Source organism: Talpa europaea (genome assembly GCF_964194135.1).
Source record: "Talpa europaea genome assembly, chromosome: 7".
Classification (NCBI taxonomy): domain Eukaryota; kingdom Metazoa; phylum Chordata; class Mammalia; order Eulipotyphla; family Talpidae; genus Talpa; species Talpa europaea.
In genome coordinates this window covers 132,478,918-132,505,545 of record NC_140074.1, presented here as the reverse complement: position 1 = coordinate 132,505,545, position 26,628 = coordinate 132,478,918, and the positions used below count along the sequence as shown (strand labels likewise).

General features: G+C 59.5%; 1 protein-coding gene across 1 annotated transcript; it reads right to left on the bottom strand.

Moving 5' to 3' along the window:
* Nucleotides 1–1,844: 1,844 nt before the first annotated feature.
* LOC311173977 (CMRF35-like molecule 1) lies at nt 1,845–6,818 on the bottom strand (the record flags this gene model as incomplete). The annotated part of the gene is made up of 5 exons (XM_084238062.1): nt 1,845–2,012; nt 3,555–3,866; nt 4,374–4,461; nt 5,174–5,303; nt 6,467–6,818. 5 exons carry the CDS (start codon nt 6,816–6,818, stop codon nt 1,845–1,847), a joined length of 1,050 nt encoding a protein of 349 aa, XP_084094188.1.
* Nucleotides 6,819–26,628: the final 19,810 nt, after the last annotated feature.

Below are 26,628 nucleotides of genomic sequence, written 5' to 3'. Positions count from 1 at the left end.
GGTCTCCTGCTCTGGCAGGGTGGGTGCTGGTGTGGAGGTTGACATGGAGGAGGTTTGGGGTGAGCTGTTTCTCCAGGAGGCTGGGCAGGGCCCTGACTGCTGTGTTCTCCCCAAGTGCAAGTCCAGGGGCCTCCAGCCTCCCTTCCTCCCCTGCTCCCCATTTCTGTGCATCCTTACAGCTCTGTGTTTTCTCCCCATTAAACTCACAGCCCAGCTCCTGTTTCCCATCCGCGCATCCTCATACCCTGCAGTGGAGAAACACACACTGTTCTCCTCAGGTGTCAGTGCGCGTGTGGGAGCAGACATGACAGGAGGTGATGAGAGAGAAACCCAAAGGGGATTGGGGCAGGTTCCCTTGAATGTGGAAGGAGAGCAGGGTCCTCTGTCCTGGACCCGCGGGAGCTGTCCAGTGCTGAACCCGGGTGCAGCCTGGCCAGGGGGCTCAGAATCCAGCCCCTACCTCCAACCCCTGCCACTGCACCCCTCCCCCCCAACAGCCCCTCCCCCACCACCGCCCTGCCCCCCCGCGCCCCCCTCCTGCGCCCAGGGGAGCTGGGACTGCAACCCATGCTGATGCAGAGCTCTGGAGAGCAAGGAGCAGGGGCCTCCAAGCTGGGCATGGACCTGCAGAGACTCGACTCCTATCAGGGGGGAGCTGGCCCTGACTTCTACGAGTGCGTCCTGCACAAGGTAAGACTCTCCTCCTGTGCCCTGCCGGGCCTCAAAGCAGCAAGGGGAGCCTTTGCCAGGAGTTCTCTCCATCCCCCGAGTTTGCATGGGACTTAAAGAGAAACAGCCGGATTCTGTGTGTCTGTGTGATCCTGTTCACTGCTCAAAGCAGACCCGTGATGGGGGAGGGGCCGCCCACAGAGCCCCGGGGATCAGGAGCATCTCCTTCACTTAATCACCTGTGTCCTTTCCTCAGCCTCCCTCCTTTTTCCTTTGAAGTCCTGTGTCCCTTGAGCACCCTGGGCCTCCCTAACCCTCGAGGCACCCTGTGTTTATCCCCCTGTGTGAACACCCAGCTCTGACTTGCTAAGTGGAATATCTTCTTCCTCGGGAGGGGAGGGTGGGGGGCAATGAAACCTCTTATGAAATTCCCTGTTGTGAAAGTCACATGCCAGTTATCACAGCCTCGGATGCGCTTGTGCTTCAGCTGGTCCTCGGAGTTGGAGGCTGACCTACATGAGCCTGAGGAACCCCTAGAATATTCCTGGAGGGTGGGCTGGGGGCTGGGAAGTGCTGGAAGCATTTCCTTCATCCATCACATGCTTGGAGTATTTAAATAGAGTTGCTGTTGTTCTCACAAGTCTGAATATTTGATGCAACTAAATAACTGAAAACATGTGAACAGCCTCTCTCTCTGCTCTTTCTCTCAGAGAACCCCCAGCCCCTCTTGCCGCCAGCCCCTAAGGACAAGGGTGTGCTTAGGGGCTCAGCACCAGGCCACGGCTTAGGGTCCTGCTGTGCCAGGACCTGACCACGGGCTCGGGGCAGGGAAGCCCAGAGCAGGGCGGCTCCTGCCGGGACGCCAGGGAACCAGGACACGGGGCCTCAGTGCAGAGCCTGTTCCTCATTCGGCATCACCATGCGCTGGCACAGCCACGTGCCGGGCTTGCTCCAGGGGGACAGGCGCCCGCTAAGGCACAGCAGCCTCCGCTGCAGCATCTCAGACAGACCCGGGAGCAGCGGACAGACAGACACGACTGTCCATCCGTTCCCGCAGGGCTTGGTCCTCGCTGGGGGAAATGAAGTATTGGCAGATCAGGGAGGTGCCGGCAGAAGGTCCCCGTCCCTCAAGCCCAAGCTCTGGGCCAAGCTGGGTCAGCAGGGGCTCAGCCGGCTCAGTGCCTCCTGACGGTGCCGTATTCCACGGGCTCCTCCTGGCTGCTGCGGGGAATGTGGGTGACGAGCTGCTCCGTGTTGCCATAGGTGGGCTCCTGACCCAGGACACCCAGAGACAGGGCTGCGTAGGTAACGTCCTCCTTCTGAGATGGACTCTGAGATGGTCCCTGAGATAAAGACGGCGAGTGTCAGCCGGCAGGAGGCGGCGCTGGCACGAAGGGGAGGCTTCACGAGACGAGACTGACCCTACCGGGCTCTGAAGCCCACCCCAGGCTCTCCAGCTCCCCTGCCCTGCCCTCTGCAGGGGCCCTGAGCTCCCCCAGAGAGGACACCCCTCAGCCCCACACCATGGGCCCAGGTCACTCGGCCATGTGGGTCTCCCCTGCCAGGCACATGCACGTGTTTTAAGGGCCTCTGAGTTCCCAGTGCTGAGCCCCAGCGAGGACACAGCCAACGCCCCAAAGCAAGAAGGGGTGAGGGGTGGGCTTCCGAGAGAAGTGCTTCAATGGCTGTGGCTTTGCTCCCCCTCCTCTGGGCCTACGAGGGTGTGAGAAAGCCCATCCTCACAGGGGTGGCCCCAGCAGGGGACCCCAGCTCCCCAGCTCCCCAGCCCGCAGCACACCCCGCAGTGATGTACTCCACCTCCACCTGGGCGGCAGACAAGGGCCTGGCGGAAGCCTTCTTCCCCGCAGCACCTGTGCAATGCAGGGCCAGGCTGGAGTAGCAAACTTCGCTCTCTGGGGCCTGGACAGGAAGGACAGGTTCCTTTTCCTCTGGAGGGACACCAGCCTCTCTGCCTCCCTGGTGCCCTCTGCAGGCTCCCTCCAGCACCCCCTTCCAGTCCCCACACCTGCCCCTCCCAGCCTTCCTGCCCCTGGCTGTTTCCAGGGCCCCTCCCAGACGCAAGCCCTGCCAGGCCCTGCACTGGGCCAGGGGTACAGGACACCTGGGCCCTGGGGGGCCTGCTAGTTTGGGCCTCGGTGCTTGGGTGGGGCTGGCTGGTGTCCGGGTCTGGCCTCGGGGCTCTCACCTGCCCTGAGGAATTCCTGGAAGCTGCAAGACAAAGACAGTAGGAATCAGGAAACCCATGTGAGACTCACAGGCCCGGGTTTGGGGAGACAAACAGGAGCAAAGGGTGAGCCGGGTCCTGCTCAGAGAGGCCCCGGCCCTGCTGAACCAGCACACGCGGCATCGTCACCTCCCCCGTGCGGCTCCCCGCTTCTCCCCCTGGAGAGTGAGGACCCTCGGCCCAGCCGCGGCCACATCACAGAACCCGCCTCAGTCTCAGGGGGCCCTGCCAGCTGCCCTGGGTTCCTTCCCTTCCCCTCAGCCCAGGCAGCCCTGCCCTGAACCCCCAGTCCCTCAATGTCCCCCAGTTCCCACTCGGATCTCCACGGACTCCTGAGCTGCCTGCGCTGCTACTGGCCGCCTCAGCCCTCCCCACCCCACCCGGGGCTGCTCTGGGTTTGTCTGTCCTGTCACTGACGTCCCAAAGGTCCTGGGGGGTCCCCGGGGTGGTGGCTGCAGGGAGGGCGCCCTGGTGTGGCTGTGCCAGCGCAGGAGACACGGGGGCCGGGGGCACAGTTGTTGGGACACAGGCGGCCCCACCTGCCCTGCGGGAGACCTGCCAGTGGGGTCTTGGGTTCTGGACCAGCTTCCCGGTGCCCCGCGGGCTCCCATGTCTTCCTAGCCGCACCCCTGCCACCCACCCCAGCCTCCTGCTTCACGGACCACAGAGAAGCCTCTTTCTGCTTCTCCTTGCGGAAGTCTAGGGACCCCCCGGGCTCAGGGGTGCTCAGAGCCGGGGCCCCGGCCTGCGCGTCCGGGGGGACAGTGACGAGGAAGACCCGGCTCCTCCGCCCAGACCAGCAGAGCCCGGGGAGGGCGGCCGCGGGGTCCCGAGACAGCTCAGGCCCGGCCCGGAGGAGTCGGGGGGTGGGTGAGAGAATGTGGACGGAGCCCGCGGGAAAGGGTTGGCTGAGGCCAGAGCTCGTGCCCAGCGCCGGCCCCGAGGAGGATCCCTAAGGGGCCGCGGTCTCGGGACACGTCCGGGGCAGAAGGGGCCGGGCAGCGGGAGCAGCGTGGAGACGCCGTGTGCCCGTGTGGTGTGCGCAGTCGCGTGTGCAGGGTCACGAGTGTGCATGTGTCTGGGGGTTCTCCTCCTCCCTCCCCGCCCCGTGCGGGCTCAGCGCGTCCTCGGCAACCACGTCTGCTGTGCCCACGAGTCCTGGCCCGCAGCTGGGCTCTGCCTAAGGCCCTCGCCGCCTCTGCCCCAGAGCCAAGCCAGGGACGGGGGCAGGGAAGAGAGCAGAGTTAGCTGGGGGTGAGCAGCAGACAGGGGCACCCGCCCCCCGGACCTCGCAGGTCCATGTCTCCCCCCAGCCCCGCAGCCCGCCCTGCAGGTGGCCCGTGGGACACGCCCCTTCCAGGCCTGGGGGTCACCTGTCCAACTGGTCCCGGAGGGCAGTGCAACCTTGGCCCCATCCCTGAGCCCGGCCCGGCCTCTCACCTTTCCTCTGCCGCCTCACCAGCCTCCAGGCCAGGAGCGAGGCCGCCATCAGGACCAGCACCAGCACGGCCGCCACCAGGGGGAGGAGGATCTCCGTGACGAAGGCCCTGGAAACACAGAGGGGACCTCATGCACCCCAACTTCCCCCTTGGGCCTCCCACCCATTGGCTGCATGGAGGACACCCCCTTTTGACCTCCAGGCCTGTGGTGTCCAGCGTGGGACGCCCCAGTCTTGGGTGCCCTCGGAGAGGGTTAAGAAAAGGCAGAGAGGAGAGAAGGACCCCATCCCCCCGCCCCAGGCAGTCCCAGGGGGTCTGGAACCCAAGACAAATACAGCATCGGGCTCCACAAGTGGGTCCCAGGCCTGCCCCAGCACTGGTGGAATAGTGTTCCCCACAGAGGGAACACTCCTGTCCTCCTGGACAGGAGACCCTTGCAGGTGTCATCAAGGTGAGGTGGTTGCTCTGGGTGGGCCCCTGTCCAGTGACGGGTCCTGAAGAGGGAAAGAGGCCCAGGGACCCGCAGGGAGAGGCCCCGGGAGCAGGATGTAGGGGCCACATGCCGGGGGATGCCCGGGGTGCCCCAACTCCAGAAGCAGAAGAGGGGCGTGGACACACCTGCCTCTGACCCCCAATAGGAGCCATCCTGCCCACCTGGTTCAGGCTCTGGGCCCCGAGCTGGGAGAGAATGGGAAGCCCCTCAGCCTCCCCCTCAGAGGGTCCAGAGACAAGTGCCGGCCGGGACTGGGGCTATGAGTGTCCCCCAGGAGGAGAGTGGGTGCAGCGGGCACAGGACACAGCGGCATATGAGCTGGCTTACCTGCTGTCGGGTACAGTCTGAGAGCCTTTGTCCTCTTCTGGGGTGACTGGTACTGTGGGTGTGGTGATGGTGGCAGTGGTGGTGTTGGTGGTGGCATTGGTCACGGTGGTGGTGGTGGACACTGCAGTGGCTGCTTGGCACAAAATCAGATACGTACACTCTGCCTGCCAGCCTGCCCCAGCCCTGTATGCTGCTGTGAGGCTGGGGGTCCCTAGGGTCTGGGGGGCCTAGAGCTGAACCTCTCAGACCTTCAGGCCCCCAGTAGATTCACGAGCCTGGCGGCAGGTGGGCAGTGGGAGCAGGAGGGCGTCCCGCAGGCCCCGGGAGCAGAGGGGCAGGTGCTCAGGGCCAGGCAGCTGGAGTCCCTGAACCTTAAACAGCCCTGCAGCTCCTGAGTCCCAACCAGAGCCGCACGTATTGTCCTCCAGCAAGGATGGAGCAGAGCAGGGCTGCCCGGCACTGACAACCAGCCTGTGACTCAGGTCAGGACCGGTCCAGCCCACCATGTCCAGGGAGACCCTCACACTGGGCAAGGGGTGAACTTCTGTGACGTCGGCCCTTCCCAGGACGAGGTCAGGACTCCACAGGGCGTGAACGGCTGCTCCGCACAGTGAGGTGCCTCCAGGCCCCAGGGTTGGTGCCCCCCCCTTTGCCAAGGTACCCCGGGGAGGTCACGGGATGGATCCCCAAGACAAGCAGGTAGGCGTCCCTGAGCTGCCTTTCCCAGGCTGTCTGCATTCTAGAAGGACTCAGGGAAAAACATCCAAGAGCCCAGGTGCTGAAAGGGGCAGGCGCATGTCAGGCCCCAGGGGAGCAGCCCCTTGACTCTGGGGGCGTTTCCGGGTCTCGGGAATCAGCCAAGCCCCTGACTGAGCTGGGCCCTTCCCGCTGAGAGCAGACGTGGAAATTGAAGTGGAAATAGTCACTTGAGGTCCCAGCTTCATCTCCAGAAAGAGCAGGACGGTCCAAAGAAAGCACAGAAGGACTTGGGGGTCTCAGTCTCATGAGAAGGGGGTCCTTTGCCCATGCGCTCAACAAGGTCCATCATCTGACCTCTGTGACCATGGACGGAGGGGCTGAGCCGGGCAGAGGGGGACAGTGAGCCACAAGGATCCTCCCATCAGGAGAAACCTGGAGCCTTGAGCATCCGGGGGAAGCCCCCCTCCGAGCACCCCCGGGTGAGGCTCCCCCCTCTGTGAAGGTCACCCTGAGTGACAGTGACCCCTGGGAGCACCTGAGGGACCAGGACAGAGCAGGCACCACAGAGACACAGCCACATGCACAGGTGCTCACCTGGGTCAACGGTCACTTCAACTCTGTCCCCATGGTCAATAAGTCCTTCTCTCTCAACCCCACACCAGTAAGTGTCCGCATCGCCCAGCGTGAGCGCCTCCATGGTCACGGTGATCGTGCGGTTCTTCTGGTGGTCCCTGATGGACACGCGGCCATTCTTCACCTCCTGCTGCGAGCCAGTGGTTCTAACAAGGGTCTTGCAGCTGCCCCAGGCAGCCCCTCGACACCACCACTTCCTGTGGGTCTCGTAGCCTGGGTCATAGTCACACCACACGGTCAGCGAGCCCCGCTCCCAGCACTTCACTGCGCCTGGACCCGTGACGGCAGAGGAGCCTGGAAAACACACGTCCATGCCCCTGTGAGCCCACCTGCGCACAGGCCCAGCCCCTGCCCTGTGCCTGCCGCCTCAGCCCCAGGGCGGGGAGGTGGATGAAGCCATGGAGGGAATGACCCCCAGGAGAGAGGCCTGTGTCCTTCTACATCCCACTGGGCAAAGCCCCGGGAACAGCACCTGAGACACAGCTCAGAGTCAGAGACACAGAGAGGCTGGCCCTGAGCAGTAACAGCCCCCAGATTCCCTCCTGCCACATACACGGTCAGGTAACCTTTGTATTCCAGCAATTTCCCTTTGCAGCTGTGCCCATGTTAGTCAGGCTGGTGGGAGCAAATCCCAGAGGACCTTCTCCCCAGAGGCCTGTGCCTGGCCTTGCATGAAGACTCAGGAGGTGCAGTTGAAGCTCTCGCATCCCCTGGTATGGTCGCTGCTCCTAATGGTTCCCTGGGAACCCCCTGTGGGGCCCCTTTGATGACACCAATGGTGACTCTCAGTGGACACGTGAGCTGCGGGTCCAGGACACAGAGGAGCCACTTTCTCCATTAAATTTTGCCAGTTCCCATCGCAAGCTCCTAGCCAGGAGGGCTTGTGAGAGGAGCAGGGTCAGGCGTGACATAGCTGCCCCTTCAAGCCTGCCCGTGTTGGCAGATGTTGTTACCCCCAGTCGAATGACTCAAGCATGAGACCCTGACGTGCCTCCTTGTCCTCTTTTGTCCCCGCGCATCGAGGACCCCAGGTGCTTGGTGGTTCAGTCCAGGCTTTTGCTTGAAGGACTCAGGGTAACGGACACAACTAAATGGGACCTGCTCAAAAATCTCCAGTTACGGAGCCCCAGGGAGCCCTGCCCAGGGGTGCAGCCTCTGACCCGCGCTCCCGGGCGTGAGTACAGCTGCGACGCGCCATGGCCTGGGGTGGACGAGGCCGGGTGGCCACGAGCATCTCACAGCTGCCGCCAGTGCTCCCAGCCCTCCCTGACCAACCGCCAGGACTGACCGGCAGACAGACATGCCCACAGGATGGGCCCAGCCCCTTAGGGCAGCCCCGGAGCAGGCCTGGACCCGCGCCCTCAACCCCACTCCTGGATTGTCCTCTCAGCCCCGCCGGGTCTGATGAGAAATCCTCAGCAGGCTCAGGCCTCTTGAGCAGCCCTTGATGCTGGCGAAGTCAGCTTTTTGGGGTTCACATAGCCCCGTGAAGATGGACACAGGCCATAGTGCTCGCCTTTGTTTTTTGTAGCTCTTCACTGAAACTCTTTAAATTTTTACTCAACCCCTGAGTGGGCTCCCACTCTGTCCTTCCTTGTGACCCTCCTCATCAATAATAGCCTCATGGTTACTGAGCCGGGGGGCTCACAGGGGGCATCGAGGACCAGGCGTCTCCTCTCCCAGGTGGGCCCCTGGACAACAGGCTCCTGTGTCTGCCCCATGCCCAGCCCTCGCCCAAGGGCACCGCGACCGACAGACGCGTGTCAGGACCAGCTCTCGGGCCTGATCCAGTCACCTCCTCACCTTCTCAGGGGAGCAGGGAGCGCCTCTGGCCCCAGGGAAACCCCCAGGTCACCCTCCTGGCCCAGGCCACAGAGCAGGCCCCACGCCCTCAGGTTTTAAAGCCTTAGTGACGACACAGAACCTCCTTTCCTGGAAGGTCAGTGATCACACACGTCACATGCCAGGTCATCGTGGAAACTGGGCGCTCCTACATTGCTGATCATGGACATTGGTGTTCCATGCACTTTTTGCACATGCATTATTTTCCACAACTAAAATAACCTGTAGGTATATAATAAGCCCAAAGCCAAGTTGTGCTGAGCAAGGACGTACTACAGTCACTCCAGCAGAAACTATGAACCACATACGAGTTCTCAGTGTTACTGTCAGATGCTTCTGGAGCTAAGACCAAACATGAGAGAAGGAAAAACATCAAACTTATGCTTGTTAAAATAAAAAATGACAACAGTTGGAAGAAAGATTTAAATTAAAACTATTTGAGTCCATAATTGAATTCAACAGCGAGATTTGCACGTGTATTTCAGTGACGTCCCTGTGAGCCAAAAAGAAACATTGAACAACCCAAGGAAAACAAGCTCCATCCTGACAACACGCAGGTGTGTTACAGACCCGGGAAGAGCCACCGCAGACACAAGTCAGACTTGTAAACACACATGATGCAATTTTAGGGACAGAAAGGTTGAATAACACAAAATCTGTAGTATGATCCTAAAACCACTCCATGACAAAAACCCCTCAGTTTTTTGTATTTGTGATGGCAGCTCCAGAATAATGCAAAATGCAGCCCCTTTACCTACACTAACTCAAAGTGACCCCATTAAAAGGTTTGTCTGTAAATATTTGGCAAACATTTCTGCTTTCAGAGTCTTTTCTCCCACATAAGTGATGATCGAGTTTGTGGATAAATAAATAAATGAATAATCATTTTGTTCCCCATTGCTGCCTCTTTCTAGAAGAGACTCTGCTTTCTGCCCAAGAGTTGGGGTTACGGGTCCTCAGGGGGCCCAGGGAGGATGAGAAGTAGCAGAGGCTTGTGGGCATGCCCCCCCCATTCTATCTGTTTGAGCATCCAGCGGCTCCCCCAGGGCCATGACACCACCCAGAAATAGACACTCCTGATGTCTCACCCCACCAACAACTTCCCCTCTCCCCCCGGCTCCCAGCCCCAGCCCCACTGACCCCAGGAGCCTGGCTTGCTGCCCTCACCCCATGGACCAGCTCTGGGCTTTGGCGCCACCAGAGCAGAAACTCGGGCGCCACAAGTGCCCTGAGCCTCCCCAGAGCCTGGGCTGCTACTCCCCTGCCTGTGCCCCCCTGGGCTCCAGCTCCTGTGGGCTGAGGTCCGGGAGCCCCTTCAGCCCTCAGAGCCTGGGCCTCCTTGACAGGCCTGCCCTGCACTGAGACCTGCTCCTGAGGAGAGGGCAGGCCTGGGCCCTCGGGACCCCTCACCCTGGGCCCCCAGCCAGGAGCAGGCTCTGCCCTCGGGGCGCCTCTGCTGGCCGGTGCCCTCTGTCCCAGCACAGCAGGGCCTGTGAGAGACCCTGGGTCCTCCTCAGGGAGGGAGAGTCTGCAGGGAGGATGGCCCTGCCCTGTCCCCTGGCGCGTCCCCCCTCACAGACCCTGTGTCCTGCCCCAGCCCCGCAGCCTCCATCCCAGGCCCAGCCCCCTCACCTGGGGCCACGAGCAGGAGCAGGGCTGGGAGCAGACACGCCAGCTGCTCTCCCATCCCTGCTGACAGGCGCCGTCCCTTCAAGCCCTTGAGGCCAGCACAGGAGGGACCCTGAGTCTGCTTCAGAGTCCAGGGACCCAGAGACTCTCCTTTCAGTTTCACCCTCATCACTGTCTCCACATCTGCAGGCTCTTCCCTCTTGACATATTAGGGCAGAGGGAGGTTCTCTGGGGCGCTGACCTCAGGTGTGAGAATCAAGACCTTCTTGAAGATGGGGAAGGAAAGGACCCCAGAGGCAGCTTTGCCCAGGAGGGGGACAGGGTCTCTGCCACGTTGAGGGGGACCGCACAGCTGGGTGAGGGGAAAGCAGAAGGGGGAGTGGGCAAAGGGAGCCAGGAGACCCACTGGACCTTCACCTTGAGGGGGTAATGCACCATTCAGGGCCTTTCCCCTCCTCAGGAACAGCCCATCCCAAACCCCTATTAGACCCCCAAGTTCAGCAGACCCCCTTCCTGCCCTGGGGCATGTCCCCCTAAGCCTGTGCCACTGCCCCTTCCTTCCAGGCCCTGGTCATGCTGAGCATAGGCCACCGTGACGGGCTGCAGGGAAGGAGAAGTGGCTTTTACCCTCTGCCTGTCTGACCTGGAAGCTTCCTCTTCCTCCTCTTTGCAGGTCTCCCTTTCTTCTGGGCTGCTGGTCCCCTCCCTGCAGGAGGCTGTTGGCTTCATGACCTGTGAGTGACGCCCCCACACCTTCCCCACTTCCCCCACAGGAATCCAGTCTCCACAGGTCCCTGCCCTCTGAAGAGCAGTAATTCAGGGCAGGGGAGAGCAAAAAACATCTCATTCTGAGAACAACAATGAAGAATTTGAAATAAAAGTTCATTTCTACAGCAAATATTTCACCCAAGGGTTTGATGACCACCCAAAAATAGAAGCCATATTAAAAATCTCTCAAAATTAAAAGCAAAAATAACATATCAAAAATAATAATGAAAAAATAGGATACACATATAACTCAAAGGTGGTGGGGGGAGGAGCAGGGCTCCGGAGAAGGGGCACCCCCGAGGGTGGGACAGCCTGGGAAAGTCGCTAGAGCCAGGACAGGCAGGTCAGGCAGAAGAGGTGCCACAGCCCATCAGGGAAATGCTGCTCAAGAGACAGAAGGGGGACCCCCAGGGGAGCAGCCAGGGTAAGGGCCCTTCCTTCCAGTGAAATCATCACAGCGGCCTCTGCTCTGAGTGACCAGGCCCTGGGCAATCGGGGCAGCGGGTGAGGCTCAAGGAGGGGCAAACCCCAAGCTAGGGTGGGGGTGTCCTGCTCTGGGCTGAGGTGGGGCTGTGAATGAGGTTTAGGGTGGGCTGTGCCCCCAGGGGGGCCTGAGAGCTGCCCTGTCCCCAAGTCCAGCCCCATGAGTCTCTGCCCTCCCCCTGTCCCAGCCCCCCACCCCAAACTCCCACCTCACTGTGACCAAACCCTCCAGGCACAGTCTCTCCCTTTACCCCCAGGCTTGACACCTCCTTTTTTTTTTTTTTTTTTGCTTTTCAAAGACCAAGAAAACAGCACCTCATAGCTCCCAGGCCAACACCAGCAGGCCCAACCTAAGGGCCACACTGGTTCTGGCCTTTGCCCAGCTCCCCCTTCCTTAGGCCCCTGCAATGCTGGCCACACACCCAGCCCGCTGCCAGAACCCAGGTCTGTGGTCTGGGGACACAAGCCTGCCCCCCTCAGTGTGTCCACAATGAAAACTCCTTTCCTTCCCCTCAACTCTCTCCTCTCCTTGGCCAAGGGGCGCGACGGGCGTTCCGGAACATCAGTCTATGGTTTCTTCCTGGCAGAGACCCCCGAGCTCCGATGGCCACCCCCATTAAATAGAAATAACTTTATTTTTAAAAATTTTCTCTAAAGCTTATCATTCCCCCAATAATCATCAAGGCTTCTGCGCTCCGTCTCGCTGCCTGGGGCAGAATTTCCAGAGCGTTGCTCCGTTTCCCGGGCTCTGCTTTGCTCCTGGTTTCAGCTGAAGCTCTGAGGGCCTCCCGTGGAGAGGATGCGGTGCTGGTCTGTGAGGTCCCTGAAGGGTTTCCTCCTTGTGCAGAGAAGGCAGGTGCTGGGAGCACAGAGCACCAGCGTCCGGGTTAGAACATGGCTGCGTGTCCACCCCTGGGCCGGACCTGCTGTGGCATCAGCTGGGGTGTCCCATAGTCTAGCAGCTCCAGGGAGTTTTACTTCTTTTCTGCTGAGAGCTTTTGCAAGTCAAGACTGGGAGTTGGATGTTATAAAAAAGTGTGTCTGCTCCACTGAGATCCTCCTGTCATCTCTCTCCCCTGCGTTGTTCCTGTGAACATCACACTCGATGGTTTTCTTTTTTCCAAGCAACTTTTCATTCTTGGCACAAGTGCAACTTGGTGATAACGCATTTTCCTTTGGTTACATCCCTGGATTCAGGGAACTGAATTTGGCTTCATATGTTTGTGGTCATGCTCAGGAGTGATTCACAGAGCTCTGAGCTGTGTCTCGGTGACTTTCCCGGTGGCTTTGCCGGGTGGAATTTGGAAGGACACAAGGTCTGTCTCCTGGAGGGCCAGTCCCTCCATGGCTGTATTTAACTCGTCTGTCTTTGGACTGTGTGGAGTCAGGCGCAGGGCAGGAGGCCTGGGCCTGTGCTCAGGTGGGCGGGCACAGGTGCATGGCCGTGTTTTCCAGGTGCCCTGGGAGTGTGGGGTGTGATGGCGGCAGATGGCCTGGCAGCTCCGCGTGGGCTTTGTGGCTGCGGGCCGTGGGGCTGAGACCGTTGCACGCGGTTTTGTCTGCGCAGTTGTTTTGGAGCAGTCGTCTGGCAGTGTTGGGAGGCCTGGCAAAGAAGGCAGGAGACCCGGGAGCCAGGCGTCTTGCTGAGGACGGCCTGGAGCAGACGGGAGTCCCGGAGCCAGGAGTTTGCTGAGATGCGTGAGCGTGGCCTCCTGTCGGGCCATTCAGCAGCTACCGTTTGAGTGTGGCTTGTTTGGGGCTGTGCTGGGCCTCCCAGCGGCCTCTGAAACAGCTGCTGTTGTAGCCTTTGTCGTGTGTGTGAGTGGGAACCTGGCCTCTAGTTTGGCTGCCGCGTGTCCACGGTGGCAGGAAGACGCCATTTTCACTGTATTTGTTCAGGACTGGACAACACTGGGCACGACTTCGGGTAAAATAAAGCACATTTTTGGCCTCAGTACCTCTTTGTTTTTTCTGGTTTGTTAAATCAATTTCTTTGCTGTTGTTCCCTAAGCCTGAGGAGTCTTGCTATTGTGTGCGCGGGTGAAGAACTCAGACAGTGACTGGTAAACTATTTGGGCAGTGTCCTTGGACAGTTTAGTGCCCCCTGCTGCCCTGTATCACTGTTGGGTCTCTGCATCTCTGCCCTGTTCAGCAGGAAGCCGTCCAGAGGTGGACCAGCCCGTCTCCCCAGGGATAAGGAGCAGCACGGAATCCGGGGAGGCCTGTCTACCACCAACCACTTTCCTCCTCCTGGCCCTGACCCTGGTTCCTTTCTGTACCAGGAGCCCCTCCCTCTTCCTCTGCTCCTGAAGTGAAAGCGACAGACAACCAGACAAGCACAGACCCCACCAAGATGGCGGTAGCAGAACCTCATGGGCTGAACCAGAGCCTCATGACCAACAGCGTCATGGCGGACCCGGCAGAGGTGGCCTTGGAGGGGGCAGGAGCTTGAGTGCAGCTCCCAAAGCCCGGCCCATTTCTCTGAAATCCTCCTGGTGCAGACCCGTTAGCCTCCCTCCTCAGGAGGCCCCTGCATGTCCAGCCAGGGAGGTGTCTCTCAGGCATGCTCCGCCCTCTCCCAAGGGCGCTCCTGAATAAACCTGTCTTCAGCCAACCCTGGTTTCCTGAGGCGGGGCCCGGCGTTGGGGAAGCTGGGCCCATTCACCATCTCTTGGGTCTGACCTCAGTCCAAAGTGTGGGTCTCCCTGGACACGGGGGCTCGGGCTGGTCCTGAACTGAGTCACATTCTGGTCTGTCGGCCGCCGGGCAGACCTGCTTGCTCTGTCCTTGCTGGAGAACGAGACCGGGGGCTCTGATGGGGACTCAGGAGCAGCAGGGCTATTTACAGTTCAGGGAATCCAGCTGCTTGGCACCTGCCCCTCTGCTCCCGGGGCCTTCTGGACACCCTCCTGTTCCCACTGCCCACCTGCCCCCAGGCTCGTGGGTGTCCTCGAGGCCTGGAGACATGAGAGGTCTGCTCCAGATCCCCCCTCAGGCCAGGGCAGCTCCGGGACCCCAGGCTCAGAGCCGCGTGCAGGACTGAGCGGGGCTTGGCAGGCAGAGTAGCTGTGATCTGATGTATGTGCCAAGCACCAGACACTGTGCCAGCCACACTGGCCACCCACCCGTCAGCCCCGCCAAGCTCTCCGGCTGAGGGCCTCTGAGCCACAGAGACCCCTTCTCGTCCGTCCATTGCTCACCTTGGGCCTCTCGCCTCCATTCTATACCCGTGGGACTCCTATTGCTGGGCCCCCCGCAGAATCTCTGGGAGGCCCACTCTTTTCATACTGGCCCACTTTCTCCCTCCCTCATTTGTCCTCTGTTATGATAGTTTCTGTGAAAGAAAACATGTCCAGGGCTGCTGCACCTCCCCCTGCAGTGACCTTTAGGGTTAATGGCTTTCGCCACGGTCCCTAGGTCCGGCTGGGCAACCAGCGCAGGGGGAGAACAGCAAAACCCCCTGAAGACATAGATAAGACGGAAGCCTGTTGAAAGATAACGACCCCAAGGAGCCACTACAGGAATACTACAGGAATGCTGACCACACGGAACCTTATCTCACCTTCTCAAGGCCCACAAACTTTATTCTAATACAACTGTCTCTCTAAAATCTTTTCTCTTTCTAAAATCTTTTCTCTTTCTCTGTCTATAAAGGTCATTGATTGCTAAATTAAATAAACATATGATATCTAGTAACAAGGATGACTCAAATGAAACACCACTAAACCTTGTGTAACAACAAAATTGTTAGTTCAAGAATTGCTCTGTTATATGTTAAAATTCCTTAGCTTCGATCCTTAATGAAAAAGTGTTATTACATAAAAATAAGTGCACCTGTTATAATTAATAGTAATTAATGAATTTAGTGGTTAGCTAAGAGAAAATGTAATTATATAAAACAAAAGACAAAACTAATGGTCTGACTGTTTAGGAATGTGCCTAGATCCAAATGTAACTCTGGACATAAATCACTGCCTTGTCATTGATAAGTAAACCTATGAGCCAACTGGTTTAGTTCACTGATAACCGATCCTATGCCTTTAGAAAACATATATATACTGGTCACCAACTTAAATAAAATTACACTCAGATTTTCACTCTTGAAGTGTGTCTGTTTGTCATTTCTTTAACCGAATCCCTGACCACCCTGCGCAGTCTCTCAACCCTGAGACAGCCTCATCGTTCACTGCTGTGCAAGTCTGTGGCACAGGGCCTCCCTGGTGGAACAAGGGGTTAAGACACACCTATGAAGCTGTCCGCAGCCACTGCAGTTAGAGTTAGATCCCAGCCAGGGAGCTACTCACATGGCGCAGCAGACCTCTCCTGACTCGCACGCTGCTCCCCTCAGCAGTGTATTTCGGTCAATCTGTCTGTTCTGCTCCCCAATCTGTCTCTGGTGAATGTTCTCGCCCTCCTGCACCTCTGGCCTGTACCCCAGTTCTTGTATGTATAAATAAATAAATCTTTTTAAAAAATCACAAATGATATAAGAAAATATTTAAAAACAAACAAACAAAAAAACACATCCAGAGAGTGACAGCGACACAGCCCCCTCATCGTGTGACTGGAAGCCAGGCGAGGACACTTAGGGTGTGTGTTCAGCTGTGTGTTCTGACCAGTTCATTTTTGCACAATATTTGATTTCTCCCCCAGGTGCTGTTCCCCTCATTCCCCACCACCGCAGCACCCGGGACCCGTCACCACAGTCCCCTGCGCTCTTTCCTCCCTCGTCGGGCCCCGTCCCTGCCGGATGCCTCAGATCCACAGAGTCTCTGCATGCTTTGTCCTTTTCCTGACCCTTTTTTCAGTTTCCCTACATCCCCCTACATGTGAGACCATTTGATATTTATCTTTTTCCTTCTGACATTTCACTGACCATAATCCCTTGCAGCTTCATCCATGTTGCTGAAAATTATATACGTTTATCCTTTTCATGGCTGAGTAATATTCCAGCGTGTCCATCTTCTTGAGCCACTCGTCTGTTTTGCGGCATTTAGTTTGTTTCTGTATCTTATTTTTAAAGGGCAAAGAGGCAGTGGTCTCTATTTTCTCTAGTTTCTTCCTGCAGGCCTAGTCCCTGCCGTCAGGTGTCAAGGGGCCTAGTCTGGACATTTCGGGGCAGTGCAGCTGCTGTTCAAGGTTCCAACCACAGACACTGCTGCCGCGGGAACTTGTGAAACAAGCCCGCTGAGCTCTTTAAAAGTAGAAAATGTACACCATGATGAAATGTTGCCCAAAAAGGATAAGTAAATAACAAGGACAAGAAGAGAGAAGCTTTGGTGAGCGATGGGGGGATTTCAAAATAGAAAAAAACCCTTGACCAACCACGGGAAATACTTACGGAAGACCACGTGAATGTCCGAACCCCCCAAATGCCGTCATAACAGAAGTCAGCCCGGGAGGGGCGGGACCGAGGGTAAGAGGCAAAGCCCTGGCGGTTTAGGGCTGGAGCCCCGAGGGTTTAAGTGTGTTAATGATCAGACACCAAGTGGGGACTCGGCCAGGCTAAGTGGGGTCTGTGGGGCAGAGTCCAGTGAGCAGTGGGGGGATCAGGGCCTGCCTGGACCCCTCCCCATGTCCTCACCGTCCCTTGGGGCCTGGCCGAGCCCCTGCTCCTGACCCAGGTCTCTGTCCAGGGGTGACCCGGGAGGCCCAGGAGGGAAGCACCCAGCCTATTCTCTACCCGGTGCCCCGCTCCCCCCGCCCCAGGAGCCCGCAGGAAAAGCTCATGTCCCTGCGGGTGGGCTCAGGGTCCAGGGTCCTTCGAGAGCCCCAGGAGTGCCCACATCCTCCCTCCCGGCCACAGGGCTCCAGGCTGCTGCATCTGTTCTGCTCTGGGGTCTGACGGGGGGTGTCTCCACAGCCCCCAGCCCCGGGTTTCTCCCTGTGCCCCAAGTGGAAGGAGCCGCCGGCTGGACCCTCAGACGAGGCAGGGACCTGGAGACAGTGGCAGGAAGGGAGAGGGGGCACGGAGAGGAGGCGATGCCAACCCCCCAGGCCAGGGCGGCAGGAGGCAGGGGCAGGCTGCTGAGGTCTCCTCCCCGGGAGCCGGGTCTGGCCTCCGTGGCATCAGGGCGACGCCCAGGTGGGCTTCCAGAATGGGCCTGTTTCCCTGTTCTCACAGCGTCTAGATTCTTGAAACCTATTTTTGGCCGGAGCCCCGAGCCCCATGGAACCCAGAGGAAAGTCTATTAACCCCACAGGCAGCTCCCAGCTGAAATCATGTGTGTCCCGGGACGGGGCTTAGGGGAGAGGCATGTTCTCGAGTGTTCCTGCCGCATTTTCTGTCACCCCAGAGCCCTCGGGAAGTAGGACGCAGGCGGGGAGTGAGGGCGACCAGAGGAAGGTCCTGAGGTCTGGTAATCACAGCTGTAGGTTCTGGGGTCTCGGGGAATGTTCCGGAAGGGGGAACCTCACTGCCTCACAAACCACTGCAACCACCACCACTTCCTGACAAGTTTCTTCTCTTTTGTTTGAGTTTTTCTCTAGGAGCAGACGTCGATGGATGTGGGGTCCCCGGCTGTGTCACGATGGCCCCTCTGAGGCCGGCTCACCCCGAGGACGGCACTGAGCATGCCCAGGAGCAGGGGCGCCTGCAGGAAGACCAGGTGCAGGAAGTGGACGGTGCCCAGCAGGGAGCTGTGGGGGGACAGGCCACAGGGAATGAGCAGCCTCCAGGGTCCCCTCCCCGCAGCCCTCCCTGGGCCCGCCCAGAGCTCCATTGGCTATGAGCCCTGGACCTCAGCCAGGATAGGCCCCCGACACAGTCATGCTGCTCCAGGCTGAGACCCCAGCTCCTCCGGCCCCATCAGCTGGGGGTGCCGGCAACACTGGAAGCAGGAGGGGGCCCTTCAAAGGGTGCCCCCCCCATCCTGGGCTCAGGTTCTGGCCCCTGAGTGGGGAGAGAAGGGGAAGCCTCTCAGCCTCCCCTCTCAGAGGGTCCAGAGACAAGTGCTGGCCGGGATGTGGGGCTACAAGGGGCCCCCAGGAGGAGGGGGCATAGGATACAATGATATCAGAGCTGGCTTACCTGCTATCCGTTACAGTCAGGGGGGCTTCACCCTCTTCTGGGGTGACTGGTGCTGTGTGGAGGGTGGAGGTGGCAGTGGTGGTGGACCCTGTAGTGGCTGCTTGGCTCACAGATCAGATACACACACTCTCTGCCTGGCCCAGCCTGCACGCTCCTCTGAGCCTGGGGTTCCAAGGCTGCCCTGAGGAGCCTGGGCCAGGGCCCTGGGGGGGGACCTAGGGTTGAACCTCTCTTGTCTCTAGGCCTCAAGCAGACTCACGAGCCTGGGTGCAGGTGGGGCTGTGGAGCAGGAGGGCGTCCTGAGGCCCTGGGAGCAGAGGGGCAGGTGCTCAGGACCAGGCCGCTGGAGTCCCTGAACCTTGAACAGCCCTGCTGCTCCTGCCAGTCCTGCCCGCACCCCACCCCCAGCCACCTCACCCTCCAGCGAGGACAGAGCAGAGCAGGGCTGCCCAGTGGCTGACAGACCAGCGAGTGACTCAGGTCAGGACCAGCCCGAGCCCACAGTGTTCACAGTGGGCAAGTGGTGACCTTCTGTGATGTTCGGCCCTTCCCAGGACGAGGTCAGGATTCCATGGGATGGAGAACGGCTGCGCCTGCAGCGTGACCTGCCTCCCAGGTATGAGGGGTGGTGGGGGCTCTGATGACCTGGTTCTCCCCCTTTGCCATAAGTGCCCTGCGGGGGTCAGTGGCCAGCAGAGGAGTGTCAGGACCAGCTCTCGGGCCGGATCCAGCGTCACCATCTTCCCCTTCTCAGGGCGGCAGGGAGCGCCTCTGGCTCCAGGAAAACCCCCAGGTCACCATCCTGGCCCAGGCTTTAAAAAGCTTTAGTGAAAAAACAGAACCTCCTTTATGTTAAAGGTCAGTACCCAGGGTATGGTGGGATCCCCACCTCCACGGGTGGCTCCCAATGACCGCTGTGAAGAACTCACAAAACAGGCGGCAGCCCTGAGGATTCTGCATTGACCGGAGCAGGGGGACGAGAAAATGGCCAGAGCGAGTGGACAGTCCAGCTGGAGTTTTCTACTGACGCCCCCTCTCTGCCCCTGCCTGGGACGGAGGCACTGGCAGTGAGACCAGAGCTGGCCTGGAAATGGGGGACAGCAGGGGTGTGTGAGAGTCGTCTGTGGGGTGAGGTGGAGGTGGAGGGAAGGGCATGGAGAGTAGGTGCTGGGAGATGGCAGGCGGGGCCCAGCAAGGAGAGGGCACAGCGAAGAGGGGGGTCAGGCGGGGAGGGGCACAGCAGGGAACAGGGGGGAGGTGTGGAAAGTCACCCGCAGGTCAAGAGCAAACAGCCTCCTGCAGGGAGGGGACCAGCAGCCCAGAGAAGGGGAGACCTGCAAAGAGGAGGAAGAGGAAGCTTCTAGGTCAGACAGGCAGAGGGTAAAAGCCACTTCTCCTTCCCTGCAGCCCGTCACGGTGGCCTCTGCTCAGAGTGACCAGGGCCTGGGAGGGAGGGGCAGTGGGTCAGGCTCAGGGGGACATGCCCCAGGGCAGGAAGGGGGTCTCCTGCTCTGGGGGGAGCCTCAAGGAGGTTTGGGATGGGCTGTTCCTAAGAAATCAGAGGGGCCTGAAAGGTGCATCCCCCCCACAAGGTGAGGTCCAGTGGGTCTCCAGTCTCCCTTTGCCCGGCTCCCCTCTCTCCATGACCCTCACCCAGCTGTGGGGTCCCCTCCTGGCAGAGACCCTGTCCCCCTCCTGGCCAAAGATGCCTCTGGGGTCCTTTCCTTTCCCATCTCCATGAGGGTCTTGATTCTCGCACCTGAGGTCAGCGCCCCAGAGAACCTCCCTCTGCCCTAACATGTCAAGAGGGAAGTCACTGCAGATGTGGAGACAGTGATGAGGGTGAAACTGAAAGGAGAGTCGCCGGGTCCCTGGAATCTGAAGCAGACTCAGGGTCCCTCCTGTGCTGGCCTCAAGGGCTCGAAGGGACGGCGCCTGTCAGCAGGGATGGGAGAGCAGCTGGCGTGTCTGCTCCCGGCCCTGCTCCTGCTCCTGGCCCCAGGTCAGGGGTGCTGGGCCTGGGATGGAGGCTGCGGGGCTGGGGCAGGACACAGGGTCCGTGGGGCGGGAACGCGCCAGGGGACAGGGCAGGGCCATCCTCCCTGCAGACTCTCCCTCCCTGGGGAGGACCCCGTGTCTCTCACAGGCCCTGCCATGCTGGGACAGAGGGCACCGGCCAGCAGAGGCGCCCTGAGGGCAGAGCCTGCTCCTGGCTGGGGGCTCAGGGTGAGGCGGCCCGAGGGCCCAGGCCTGCTCTCTCCTCAGGAGCAGGTCTCAGCGCAGGGCAGGCTTGTCAAGGAGGCCCAGGCTCTGAGGGCTGAAGGGGTTCCGGGACCTCAGCCCCCAGGAGCTGGAGCCCAGGGGGGCACTGGCAGGGGAGCGGCAACTGTCTCTGTGGAGGCTCAGGGCACACGTGATGCCTGAGTTTCTGCTCTGGAGACGCCAAAGCCCAGAGGTGGTCCATGGGGTGAGGGCAGCAAGCCAGGCACATGGGGTCAGGGCTGGTGAGCTGGGGGGAGAGGGGATGTGGCTGGTGGGGTGAGATATCAGAAGTGTCTATTTCTGGGCGGTGTCATGGCCCTGGGGGAGCTGTTGGATGCTCAGACAGATAGAGGGACAGGGGTGGTCCATGCCCACAAGCCTCAGCTACTTCTCATCCTGAGGACCCGTAACCCCAACTCTGGGGCAGACAGCAGAGTCTCTTCTAGAAGGAGGTGGCAATGGGGAATAAAACAGTCATTTATTTATTATCCTCAGATTTGATCATCACTTATGTGGGAGAAAAGACTCTGAAAAGCAGAAATGTATGTCAAAAATTCACTGATAAGCCTCTTTATTATGTCCCTTTTTAAGTTAGCATAGCTAAAGGGGCTACATGTGTGCATTATTCAACAGGCTGCATTATTCAAAAACTACGTGGCTTTAGTAATGGATCTGAATATCTTTAAATATAGTCTTTATAAAAATATTTTTTATTTACTCATGCATACAAGAACCGAAGTTAGACCAGAATACAGGGGGTGAGAGGACTCATCAGAGAAGGAGTGGGGAGCAGAACAGGCACACAGACTGAAATTCACTGCTGTGGGGAGCAGTGGGGAGACAGGAGAGGTCTGCTGCGCCATGTGGGTCACTCCCTGGCTGAGGATTAAACTCGTGCTGCAGTGGCTGTGATGGCACTGGGACTTAACCCCTTGGCTACCAGGGAGGCATAACATAAATATAATCTTAATTCAGGATCATATGTATGTTTTGTTTTATTAAACTTTTCTGTCTCTCTGAAATGTCTTTGTGTGTGTTAAAAATCTTAATTATTTCTGCGGTGGCTTTTCCTCAGTATTTAATACACCTGTAATATGTCCTTGCTCAGCACAACTCGGCTTTGGACTTATTATATACCTGCAAGTTATTTTAATAGCGGAAAATAATGCATCTGCAGAAAAGCGCATGAATGATGAGCAATGTAGTAGAGCGCGCACCAGTTTCCACAATGACCTGGTAGGTGAAGTGTGTGATCCCTGACCTTCCGGGAAAGGAGGTTCTGTGTCGTCACTAAGGCTTTTAAAACCCGAGCGCACAGGGCCTGCTCTGTGGCCTGGGCCAGGAGAGTGACCCGGGGCCAGAGGCGCTCCCTGCTCCCCTGAGGTGAGGAGGTGACCTGGATGAGGCCCGAGAGCTGGTCCTGACACGCATCTGCCGGCCGCGGTGCCCTTGGGTGAGGGCTGGGCATGGGGCAGACAGTGGAGCCTGTTGTCTGGGGGCCCACTTGGGAGAGGAGAAGCCTGGTCCCCAAGGCCCGCCGTGAACCCCCTGGGTCTGTGACCATGAGGCTGTTATTGACGAGGAGGATCACAGGGAAGGACAGAGTGGGAGCCCACTCAGGGGTTGAGGAGAAATTAAAAAAGAGTTTCAGTGAAGCGCTACAAAAAAAAAAAAAGGTGCTCACCACGGCCTGTTTCCATCCTCACGGGGCAATGCAAACCCCACAAAGCTGACTGTCACCAGCACCAAGGGCTGCTCAAGTGGCATGAGTACCTCTGGGGATTTCTCATCAGACCCGGCAGGACTGAGAAACAGGACGGCCTGCGAGGGTTCGAGGGTTGGGGTCCAGGCTTGCTCCTAGGCTGTCCTGAGGGCCTGGGCCAGTCCTGTGGGTCCATCTCTCTGATGGTCAGTCCTGGCCATCAGAGCCTCTGGCGGGGCTCACTGACCATGCGGTGTCGGTATACCCAAAGCTATGAGACCAACGAGTCAGGGAGGGCTGGGAGCACTGACTGTAGCTGTGAGATGCTCGTGGCCACCCCGCCTCGTCCACCCCAGGCCACGGCGCGTCCCAGCTGTACTCATGCCCGGGAGCGCGGGTCAGAGGCTGCACCCCTGGTCTGGGCGCCCTGGGGCTCCGTAACTGTGGAGTTTTTTGAGCAGGTCCCGTTTGTTTATGTCCGTTACTCTGAGTCCTTCAAGCAAAAGCCTGGACGGAACCGCCAAGCACCTGGGGTCCTCGATCCGTGGGGACGGGAGAGGACAAGGGGGCACGTCAGGGTCTCTCAGCTCTTGCTTGAGTCATTCTCCCCAGGTGTAACAACATCTGCCAACACGGGGAGGCATGAAGGGGCAGCTGTGTCACGCCTGACCCTGCTCCTCTCACAAGCCCGCCTGGCTAGGAGCTTGCGATGGGAATTGGCAACATTCCGTGGGGGACGTGGCCCCTGTGTGACATGGACCCGCAGCGCGTGTGGCCACTGGGCAGCAGTGCCCGGTCAGCGCCACAGCTGTCCTGCAGCTGGATCCCAGGGAACCCTTGGAGCGCAGTCCCGGGGGCAAACCCCACTCCAGGGGTGCGGGGGCGTCAGCTGCATTCCTGGGTCTCAGTGCGGGCCGGGCACATGCCTTTTCTGGGGAGGCGGGTCCTCTGGGATTGGCTCCCCACCAGGCAGAATAACCCAGGGTTGGTGCAAAGGGACCTCCCTGGGGATACAGAATCATTGACGATGGTCGGGGGGGGGTGTGAATCTCGGGGCTGTTACTGCTCAGGGCCAGCCTCTCTGTGTCTCTGACTCTGAGCTGTGTCTCAGGTGCTGGTCCCGGGGCTTTGCCCAGTGGGATGTAGAAGGACACAGGCCTCTCTCCTGGGGGTCATTCCCTCCATGGCTGTGTCCCCCTCCTGCCCTTGGGGTGAGGGGGCAGGCGCAGGGCAGGAGGCTGGGCCTGTGCGCAGGTGGGGGTCACAGGGGCACGGACGTGTGTTTTCCAGGCTCCTCTGACGTCACAGGTCCAGGCGCAGTGAAGGGCCGGGAGCGGGGCTCGCTGACCGTGCAGTGTAGCTATGACCCAGCCTGGGAGACCCACAAGAAGTGGTGGTGTCGTGGGGCTGCCTGGGGCAGCTGCAAGATCCTTGTTAGAACCACCGGCTCGGAGCAGGAGGTGAGGAAGGGCCGTGTGTCCATCAGGGACCATCAGAGATACCGCATCTTCACCGTGACCATGGAGGCGCTCACGCGGGGCGATGCGGGCACTTACTGGTGTGGGGTTGAGAGAGTCGGAGCTGACCTTCGGGCCCAAGTTAATGTGACTGTTGACCCAGGTGAGCGCCTGTGCATGTGGCTGTGTCTCTGTGGTGCCTGCTCTGTCCTGGTCCCTCGGGTCCTTCCCAGGGGTCACTGTCACTCAGGGTGACTGTCCCAGAGGGGGGATCCTCACCCGGGGGTGCTGGGTGGGGGGCTTCTCCCGATGCTCAAGGCTCCAGGCCCCTCCTGGACGGGAGGATCCTTTGTGGCTCACTGTCCCTGTCTGCGCGGCTCAGCCCCTCCGTCCATGGTCCCTGGTCAGCACACGGGCCAAAGGAACACCCTTCCATGGGGATAGAAACCCCAATTCCTGCCAGTGATTCCGGGGACCTCCCTGTCCTTTCTGGAGTTGGGCTGAGTCCTCATCGTGACTGTTCCCTCCCAAGCTCCATGTCCAGGCAGGGGACAGCCCCGCACAGTCCATGGCTCATTCCTGAGCCTGTAAAAGTCTTCATAACCAATAGGTCACTGGTCTGGGGTCTGAAATTGAGCCAGGAGCCGTTTACACCCCTGGATATGGGGTGTTCCTTTCTAAGTCCTTGTAGAATCAGACACTGCGGGAGGGGCTGCTTCTGGGTCAGCTCCTAACCTTGAAGGAGTTTCTATTGGAGCTACACTCCTGCTGACAGCCCCCAGGGCACTGTGGTAAGGGGGGAGCACCAGGTCAGCAGAGGCCCCACCACCCCTCATACCTGGGAGGCAGGTCACGCTGCAGGTGCAGCCTTTCACCGTCCTGTGGAATCCTGACCATCTCCCTGGGTAGGGATGTCCCATCACAGAAGGTCATCATTTGCCCAAAGTGAGGGTCTCCCTGGACATGGTGGGCTCAGGCTGGTCCTGACCTGACTCACAGGCTCGTCTGAGCAGACACGTGGAGACTGTCATCCGGGGGCCCACCTGGGAGAGGAGACGCCTGGTCCCTGTGCCCGCCGTGAACCCCCCGGGTCAGTGACCATGAGGCTATTATTGACAAGAAGGATCACCAGGAAGGACAGAGTGGGAGCCCACTCAGGGGTTGAGGAGAAATTAAAAAAGAGTTTCAGTGAAGGGCTACAAACAAACAAAGAAACACAAGCACCAGGGCCTGTGTCCATCCTCGTGGGGCTATGTGAACTCCAAAAAGCTGACTGTCACCAGCACAAAGGGCTGCTCCAGTGACCTGAGGCCCTGCTGGGGATTTCTCATCAGATCTGAGGGGCTGAGAAGCAGGACGGCAGGCGTGGAGTCGAGGGTGCCTGTCGTGGGCATTCCTGGCCTGCCCTGAGGGGCTGGGCCCGTCCCGTGGGCGCGTCTCTCTGATGGTCAGTCCTGGCGGGTGGTCAGGGAGGGCTGGGAGCACTGACAGCAGCTGTGAGATGCTCGTGGTCACCCGGCCTCGTCCACCCCAGGCCACGGCATGTCGCAGCTGTACTCACGCCCGTGAGCGCGGGTTAGAGGCTGCACCCCTGGGCAGGGCTCCCCGGGGCTCCGTAACTGGAGAGATTTTTGAGCAGGTCCCGTTTAGCTGTGTCCGTTACTCTGAGTCCTTCAAGCAAAAGCCTGGACTGGACCGCCAAGCACCTGGGGTCCTCCACCCAAGGGGACAGGAGAGGACAAGGAGGCACGTCAGCATCTCTCAGCTCTTGCTTGAGTCATTCCCCCTGGGGGTAACAACATCTACCAATGCGGGGGGGGGCACGAAGGGGCAGGTGTGTCACACCTGACCCTGCTCCTCTCACAAGCCCACCTGGCTAGGAGCTTGCGATGGGAATTGGCAAAATTTAATGGGAAAATGGCTCCTGTGTGATCTGGACCCGCAGCTCACGTGGCCACTGAGAGTCACCATAGTGTCATCAAAAGGGTCCCAGAGAACCATGACAGCAATGCCCATACCGGGGGGGGGGGGGCGCGGGAGCTTCAGCTGCACCTCCTGATTCTTCGTGCAAGGCCAGGCTCAAGCCTCTGTGGAGATGGTCCTCTGGGATTTGCTCCCACCAGCCTGACTAACACGGGGACGGCTGCAAAGGGAAACTGCTAGAATACAAAGGTTGCCTGACTGTGTGTGTGGCAGGAGGGAATCTGGGGGCTGTTACTGCTCAGGGCCAGCCTCTCTGTGTCTCTGACTCTGAGCTGTGTCTCAGGTGCTGTTCCCGGGGCTTTTCCCAGTGGGATGTAGAAGGACACAGGCCTCTCTCCTGGGGTCATTCTCTCCATGGCTGTGTCCACCTCCCCGCCCTGGGGCTGAGGGGGCAGGCGCAGGGCAGGGGGCTGGGCCTGGGTGCAGGTGGGGTCACAGGGGCATGGATGTGTGTTTTCCAGGCTCCTCTGCCATCACGGGTCCAGGCGCAGTGAAGGGCTGGGAGCGGGGCTCGCTGACCGTGCGGTGTCGCTATGACCCAGGCTACAAGACCTACGTGAAGTGGTGGTGTCAAGGGGCTCCCTGGGGCAGCTGCAACACCCTTGTTAGAACCACCAGCTCGGAGCAGGAGGTGAAGAATGGCCGCGTGTCCATCAGGGACCATCAGAAGAAGGGCATGTTCACCGTGACCATGGAGGCGCTCACGCGGGGCGATGCGGACACTTACTGGTGTGGGGTTGAGGGAGAAGTACATGACGTTGGGGCCCAAGTTAAAGTGACCATTGACCCAGGTGAGCGCCTGTGCGTGTGGCTGTGTCCCTGTGGTGCTTGCTCTGTCCTGGTCCCTCAGGTCCTCCCCAGGGGTCACTGTCACTCAGGGTGACTGTCCCAGAGGGGGAGCCTCACCGGGGGGTGCTAGGAGGGGGGCTTCTCCTGGATGCTGAAGGCTCCAGGCCCCTCCTGGATG